General features: G+C 37.0%; 1 protein-coding gene across 1 annotated transcript in view; it reads right to left on the bottom strand.

Annotated features, from left to right (window-relative positions):
• The window catches only part of arap1 (ArfGAP with RhoGAP domain, ankyrin repeat and PH domain 1), an 82,124-nt gene that overhangs the window by 21,284 nt on the left and 52,579 nt on the right, over positions 1-8,261 (bottom strand). Inside the window, exons 14-20 of the mRNA XM_015386180.1 lie at positions 5,037-5,211; positions 4,527-4,661; positions 4,231-4,366; positions 3,047-3,149; positions 2,373-2,565; positions 2,247-2,292; positions 1,854-2,017 (exon numbers count right to left, since the gene is read on the bottom strand). Coding sequence (XP_015241666.1) covers positions 1,854-2,017; positions 2,247-2,292; positions 2,373-2,565; positions 3,047-3,149; positions 4,231-4,366; positions 4,527-4,661; positions 5,037-5,211 — 952 coding nt within the window. The remainder of the gene's footprint in view (positions 1-1,853; positions 2,018-2,246; positions 2,293-2,372; positions 2,566-3,046; positions 3,150-4,230; positions 4,367-4,526; positions 4,662-5,036; positions 5,212-8,261) is intronic.

Raw genomic sequence — 8,261 nt, 5'->3', positions numbered from 1 at the left:
CCTTTTTCTTCTTCTGTTTTTCTGCTCTATTTACATTGCAGTGTCCGTATAAACTGTAAAACTCCCAGCATAATTATAATAAAGCAATTTATATGCATGAAACAAGTGGAGCAGTGTGGCAATTGCCATACTGCTCCACTTGTGAAAGTAAAATCTGTTGGGCTCTTTTTGGCATCAAGACAATTATTCTTATTGCCACATTGCCAGACGAACAAAATTTTTAGACTTCTTTTTCATCTGCTGCCAGAATATTTCACCTATATGGATACAATGATCTATTACCATTCAAGAAATAATTCCCTAATATTATCGCGGTCACAACAGACTATGGCAGGCCATTTTGATACATACTAGTTTTACTTATCTGAAAAAAACATTTTTTTCTATGTCTAAATGACTGTTTCAAACAAAACGACATTCTTCACATCTAGAATAAACATCCTGGATGTCTATAAATTAATTTCAGATCTCCAATAGTCCTAATATTACTGGTCAGCATTTGTTTTATTTTGACTATGTAGAAATTTATTTCAGATATTATAAATCTATATTCAGTCAAGCTGATAAATGTCAAGATGGCCACTTAATATGTGTAAACATTTCTAGATATATAAAACGTAATTCTTACCAGTATAATTTTGTTTTGTTTTTTTTTTACTTTCTAAAATTCAGTTTCTGGTTAAAAAAAAAAAAAAATGCGATTTAAAAAATGTAATATTATAGGTCAGTCTAGGAGTGTGATTTTTATTAGCAAGAATCTTATTTTAGTGATCTACAAATGGAACAACAGAGAGGAGAGTGCTTTTAATAAATGTAAAGACGGCCTACCATCATCCACTTCATATAAACTTAAGCATTAACTTGAACAACAATCTTCTCCTTCACCATTTTCTTCTTCTCTGCAGCTGTAGCGCTTTTTTCTTCTCTGCATTAAAATCTCTCATTACTGTTGTGAAACAGGCACTTCCTGTTGCCCATTGTAATGGTGACTTGTCGAATCGGTGCTCCACTGATAATGACTTTTCATAGTTGTTACGCACGTGCTAAACTCTGAGTGGTTCTTCTTGGAGTTGATTGAACTAATTTATAGCAGCCGTTGTGAAACCGAAAAATCTGAGTTCCAGACATTAGGCTAGATCAATTTAGAGTGGTGGATTTGAATCTGAGTTTGTTAAACCTGCGTCATGAAACAGACCAATGCTATGAAATCTGATCTATAATGAATTATTGTTTTCCAAGCATAAACATGCAGATTTATCTGACAATTCAGACCAATAGTTACCAGTATAGAAAGAAAGCTTCACAATAAAATTACAGCAGAAATCCACACCCAGTGCCCAGGTTTACCCAATTTGGACGGAGAATTAATAATAAGGGAGTTTATGGTTTAATCAGGGGGTTTGTCGCCTAAAAAGACTTTTGTTTCACCTGAAATATGTCCAACAGACACATAATTCTAGAGCTGCAAAGGTACATGTATCTACTGATTGGCAGTAAAAATTAAAATGGTTCCACTGTTTAATAGTATTTATACAAAGCGGCGCTTTACTCCAGGCTTCTTTTACAGCAGCAATCTTTTTTTTTCAAAATAAAAAGGAATCAAGACTAAAAGTGTCTAGAAGGGGGATTTTTTTTTACATCTTTAAAGAAAAACCTTTTCAACTCTGACGGATATCATTGTTCCCTCCCTTGTCCTCATTATGTCACAACCCAGAATAGAGATGCTTGAAGTGTTAAAATGCCAGAATTTTTGGAGAACTTTATAATCAGAGATTTCTAGGGAACAAAGATGTAAAGAGATTCTTTCCAAACTCTTTTTCTAAACCAATGTGTGCAGACTATACATGTCTTACCGCACTGTGTGATGTAGTCGATGCAGCTCAGCACTATGACGGGTATATCTGTTTCTGTGAGCTGCTGCTGGCTCAGCGTGTCTCCGCCGCTCCCTGCAGCTGCCTGGATGGCGGCACACCAGCCAGCAAAGTCCAACTTCCTCTCTCCCTCAATGTACAGAGTCCTTCATAAAACAGAAAAAACAAGGAAAGAGGAGGAAAAATACAGCATTTTATTTGTTTCTCTCAATCTCTCACAAGGAGCTTGTTCTTATGGATGTATTTTTCAAGCTGCAGGAAATGGATATATTCAGACGTTTTTCTGCTTTATTCTGTATCCCTGCTTGCATGAAACAAAAGCAAAGCTACTTGAAGCTGCATATAAGCATAATAAATACAACACTGACACCTCACCTGCCTTTCTCCACAAGAACCAACACTTCATTGTCTTGTTGAATTGCTGTAAAATGGAGAAGAAAAGATTATCATTGCATCTCAGCAACATTGTTTGCTCCCTTTAGGGATTGTTGCCTTACTTACAAAGTTCGTTGAGTTTACGCAGGTGGATTTCCTCGCCCTTGTTTTTTTCCAGGTAGACGTGAAGAGTAGAGCCAGTCAGAGCGAACCAGCCCACCTTGGATTGCTGCAAATTCAAGCCGTCTTTACACTTCAGCCGTCCAATCCGCTCAAAGCTAAGCCTCAGCAAAGGCTCTGCGGAAGCTGGAATAAAGCTCTACAGACAGGAGAAAAAGAATTAGAGAGACATTGCATAACAAATGCCTTCGTTTTCCTTTATTTATTCAATAATGAAACTTTACATGTACTGCTGTTAGACATACAAAGAGAACTGTGGCTGTTTATAAAAGGCAACAGTCTATCATTTGGCAGAACTCCTCAACATTGTTTTATTTCTGCTGGACCTTGCTGTTGAATTTATATGGCAAACTCTTTGATGGTTTGATTTCTACATTAAATATTTACTGGCTTTCAGCAGCTAACAGGAAGGAGTCAGAGGAAAAGGGATTTATTTCACAACATCATTAAATGATGTCAGCTCAAAAAAAACAACAACAAAAAAAAAGCATGAAACAGGATTTTCCCCATCAGCTCTAGCTTTTTTCCTTCTTGGTATCATTTGAATGTCTTCTATTTCTGCAGTGCTCTGCAAATAATAACATGCATAATAATTGTTTCCTTGATGGCAGATACGTTACCTTGGCGATACACTTGACCCACTCCTTGTGGCTGTCTGGATCATCAGTGCCAAACAGGTAAAGGCGGTCAGACTCTGAGTAGAGTTCAAAGGTAAACTCAAACCTGAAGGTTGGAAAGGGATCAAAAAAAGAGTGAAGCAAAACAATGCTGTAGAAAAATCACAGCAGACATCAAACGTCTTCTTCCATACTCTTCTTGACTAAAATTTTTAATATTTATTAAAAAAACATATTGCCAGTTCTATAATTACACACTTTTTTGGAGTTAGCTTCTGATTAGCATTAGTATTACAGGATATAATAGAAACTACAAAAAACTAGCTATTCATTAATTCATTAGTTTATCTATATTTACAGCTGAAACCATATATTTATATTCTTTACAGAAAAAGACACATTTTCTCCTTTTTGTCTCCAATCAAATTAGTTTAAATGTTTTCGTTTAGTTAGGACTAGCAAAAATTGTTTCTCTCAATTGAATGCCAAAATAACAACTACTTTTTTACTTTATTCAAATTCATCTGTTTAAAAAAATTTTTTAGTATTTGGTAGCCTTTATATCATATTACTTTGGTCAAATGTTGTGTGATTTTCCATTGACCAATTTCTCCTGACAGAGAAGGGCTTGAAGGCTATTTTGTTCTCTTATACCTTTTTAGATTTGCAGGTGTATTTTCAACAGGGCTGAAATCAGGGCTTTGTGAAGGTCCACTCCAAAACACTGACTCTGTTGCCCCTAATTCACCTTGTAGCTAATCTGTTAGATAATGGTCCTTTGGGCCAAGTCTAATATTCTGGCCAATGCCAAAAAAATACACTTATTCTGAGAAAAACTGCCTTAGATTGAAATGTATTTTGCAATGTTCTACTGATATCTTGACTGACTTCTTTGGATTTCCCCCTGATGTCAAACAAGGAAGCATTGTTTATGTGTTCACTAGCATACTGTACATTCCTGGTATGCCTCTATTTAACTTAAAGAAAGCTGTGACATCCTCATATTGTCTTCACAAATAGCTTAAAGAAGTAGTAGGCTTAGAAAATGGTCATTTTGAATTTAAAGTAATAATTTCATTAAAATAATTTTCTTTTTGTTCGATATGCGTCTTTCTGTGCAGCGTATTTAAATATCCGGTTTGGACTGTATTCACAGCAGTAGCTGTAGCATAAGCATGTGTGGATACCCGTGTTTATCAGGCGCATCGACGGCCAAACAGACGATATCCGAATCCTTCAGCGTCCCGTTAGGGATCGCGTTCTTGTCACTTTCATAGTAGCTGAAGGTGCCGTCATTCAACGTGCACCAGCGGCGACTAAAGTCTGAACAGAAGGACAGAGATTTACAGAAGGTTATTTTTAACCTTTTCCTTTTTCAATTTGTTTGTAAAAGTTATTTGTTATTCAGTTTCATATATGCTAAATAAAATTCTAATGTATTATTTAGGACAGTTATTATTGTTTCTTGGATCTTTACACGCACCCTCTTTTACTTTGCGTTCGGTGACCGCCCGCCCCATGGACGCCGTTTTATGCAGAAATCCATTGTAAGACACAGTAGGTGGTGGTTGGTAATGTTCCAGATCCATACCCCCATCCACCTGTAGCTGGGGAAGCTCTAAAAACAAAAAGAAGAACAGAGAAGCCCAAAATGAGCAAGAATATATACTGATAAAGCTTTAAAGAAACTTCAAAGTTTGCCCCTATTGCAGATTATCTGCAGATTATTATATTGACCAAAACAAAACTATAGCTGTTACAAGAAGGACAAGGAAGTTTAAGATGCTGATATGATCATGAGGTATTTAAGAATGTTCATAGGGAATGTTAAAGATTGTTTATGCAGTGTTATCTGTATCTCTTATCTAACTCACTGACATGTAAAAGGCATGAATCAGGAAGAATATCAGCCTCTTCATGTCATGAACTTGGTATCCACTGCTTTTAGGTTTGCTCATCTTGTTGGTACACAAGGAGTGAACAAATGCTGTACCTGTGTTGAGGTTATGTCGAAGTAGCTCGGCCTGCAGGGGCTGGGAGTGAGCGCTGGCCAGGGACTCAGGGGTTGGACAACTTGCCATGCCGGTTGAACAATTCACATCTGCGCCGCAGAAAATCAGGCTCAGCGTCTCCAACAAATCACTGCACTGCACATTTATGCAGAGGGCCTGGAGAGAGGGAGACACGGCAAAACACACAGAGACATCAGCCAAGGCGCACTTAGATTAAGACATCAAGGGAGAAATGACAGCATACTGCATTTTTTTTGCTATGAACACAAAGCATATTAAAGCTTGATTTCTCTCTCTTAGAGAGAGAGAAAGATAAAAACTATAGAGTTTAATAGGTATTCCGATACATGCACTGGGAGGCTTGACTCGAGTCAAATAACCTACATAAAAAACACTGCTCATGAGATAACTGAGAATCCCAACCTACATAATGGAGGTCCTAAAAGAATAAATTAAAAAAAATAAAAAACTGAAAGATTTATTACCATGTGGGAAGAACAAAATCAGAATTTAACACATGTACCTATAGTCCTACGGTGATCAGGGGCATTTTAAAAATGATTTTACTTGACTGAAACATAAAGAGATAAAAAGTTTATCTATGGTGAAACTACCTGCTCACTGAATGACTTCTAATGACGTTCAAGAATAAAAGAGGCTGAATAATAATTTTAAGCCCTGGATACTTGCTTTCCTATACATATTGACACACTTCTTATTGTTCGTTTATCATATAGAATGGCAGGAAGTTTTAGAATGTGGGAGCGTGGGAGAGTTCAACCAGGATGAATCCCCGTTGTAGAGTGGAGCTTTCTCTTGTGTTTGCTTGAAGTAGTCAAGAGCTAAATCTGAAGGGATTTGGATCTCTTTAGCCTATGACCCGGACAGAAACCCCAAAAAAGATGGGCATCAGCCATTAATCTCGAAATATATTATCTCAAAGTACTTAGTCTGAATTGTGCAATACATACAAAATAAAGCAATGCATTTTCTATAACTTCACAAACAGGATATCCTAAATATTTGATATTTACATTCTGCTGTATTCTCTTTAATTCCATTGAATGCACTGAGATCCATTGTGTACTGAGATATTAGTGTTTTAAACCAACAATGGTGAAGCAAATGTTTATTCAAGAGGAGAAGCACAGAGGAAGCAATCTTTAATAGGAACTTATGCTAAATCATCAGGGGGAGGAGGGTTTCCGAAACTTGAACTTTAACAACTGCTTTGGCTGCTGTAGTGGCTTACTGTCAACATGTGTTTAAAATTCTTAGGGCAAACACAATAGCAAAACACTGCAACAACATCTGTAGAGTAAAGTATAAACAAAAACTCCAGAGAAAAAAGAAGACTGTGAGTATATAAAGGGTGGGTAATTTGGGTTACAATGGAAAAGACGATGTCAAGTTTCTTTTTTTTCCAGGAAGTTTCCCTCTGATTCATCCACTCGCACACAGATACACGCACATACGTCTGTCTCGGGTTAAACCCCAAATGCAATTTTGGATGTGACTGAGAAATTCCACAGGTTTCCACCAAAGACCAACACACAGACTGCCTCTCCTGTGTTTAGGCTCTGCTAAAAGCCCTGCACACCCACATCCAGACAAACAAACCAATTAACACAGATTAAAATTGCACAAGAAAAGCTTACCAACACACACAAACAAACTAAACACACACCCAGAAGACACAGAGAGAGACGGCAACTCTAAACAAAAGCTGCGGTCAAGCATCTGGAGACGAGCACATCCTCATGAGGATCAGCATGCTACGCACCACATTAGTGCGACAATAAAACTGCCAAACAGTGTCTGTAAATCAGGCTTTCTTAACGGTTCCTTCTGGGTTTTACAGCACTTACATTTGTCATTCCACTCTCTATGGGTAGATAACTGGCTCTGTTTATATACAGAGCCAATCAAAGACACAGTCTGGAGACACGTTTTCTGGCAAAGGTTACACTATGAGAGATAAAAAATGAAACAGAACAATAAAGAATAAGGAAAAACATAAAGTTAACCATTAATAACACTGAGAACCTCAACCAGAGTTGAAGGAAGCAGTGAAGAGATCAGAGTTAAAGGTTTTATCAGACCTGGTTTAAATACTGTTATCAAAAAGCAAAGACACATGAGTAGGCTACTGATCTGCTCAGAGTCATCTGGATCAATAACAATTCCTTTTAGAGTGATGATCAGCTAAGGGTGTGTCACTTCCTCCCTTATATTACTAAATATTTCCATTATATCTTAGACAAGATGCTTCTTTGACCTCGTATGTCATGGAGATCATGAAAACGAAGCTATAATTCGCAACAGACTAAGCTTTGAACTTTGATTTATAGAAAACATTTTCCCAGTCCAAGAAAACGCAACGATTGTAGAAACAAGCATGGGTTTGGGACGTAGGATTCCTTTCAGATTCAGTGCCTGTTTTTAATCATTAACAAAACTGTTGTTTGTTGGTCACATGATTAATATCAAAATCAATGTATATTTAATGCAGAAATGCAACTCAGCCTTTCCCCACTTGATCACATCAATAATGTTACATGGATAAAGAAATGTGAAAAGTGCAAAATATCAAAATTAACATTTCATAAAGAATAAGGCTGCAACAAAAATACAAGTGTTATGATGTCAAACGTGAAATTGTAAAACTCTCTAGTTGCTCAACCCAACTAATTATGCAGGTAAAACCTTCCATCTTAAGATTACAATGCACTCAGATGAGACTCATACTAACCCACAATGTTGTACTGTTAATGTTGTACTGTTAATGTTAACTGGTAACAATACATGACCAACATGCAATTTAGTGAGACGTTTTTTTGGAAAGCTGTCAAACAAGCACATTTAAGCGATGTAAGGATAGGCCCTATAACAAGTGAGTTGGCAGTTTAAGCCTCCCACTCTGTCCATCTCTGTTGTTGTATCCTTGGGCAAGTCAGTTCACTTGCCTTGCCTTGCTTCTCTCAGTCGCTTCCCACTAGCAGGATGTGAATGAGTAAAGGTCTGAATTTAGTGCAAAGTGCTTTAGCCCTATAATGCCAAATGTATCGTATTTGATACATACGGTTTCTGAAATATTTAGCATCTGAGACCTTTTGCATGATTTAATGGTAAATACTTTGCTCAAAATCCTATTGTACACAATCAGATATACCTGATAACAGCCAGTAGAAGTCTACACAAAAAAT

Source organism: Cyprinodon variegatus, unplaced genomic scaffold (assembly GCF_000732505.1).
Source record: "Cyprinodon variegatus isolate N-32 unplaced genomic scaffold, C_variegatus-1.0 Scaffold358, whole genome shotgun sequence".
Lineage (NCBI taxonomy): Eukaryota > Metazoa > Chordata > Actinopteri > Cyprinodontiformes > Cyprinodontidae > Cyprinodon > Cyprinodon variegatus.
The sequence above is the reverse complement of the archived record's forward strand: the minus strand, read 5'-3'. Positions and strand labels throughout refer to the sequence as shown.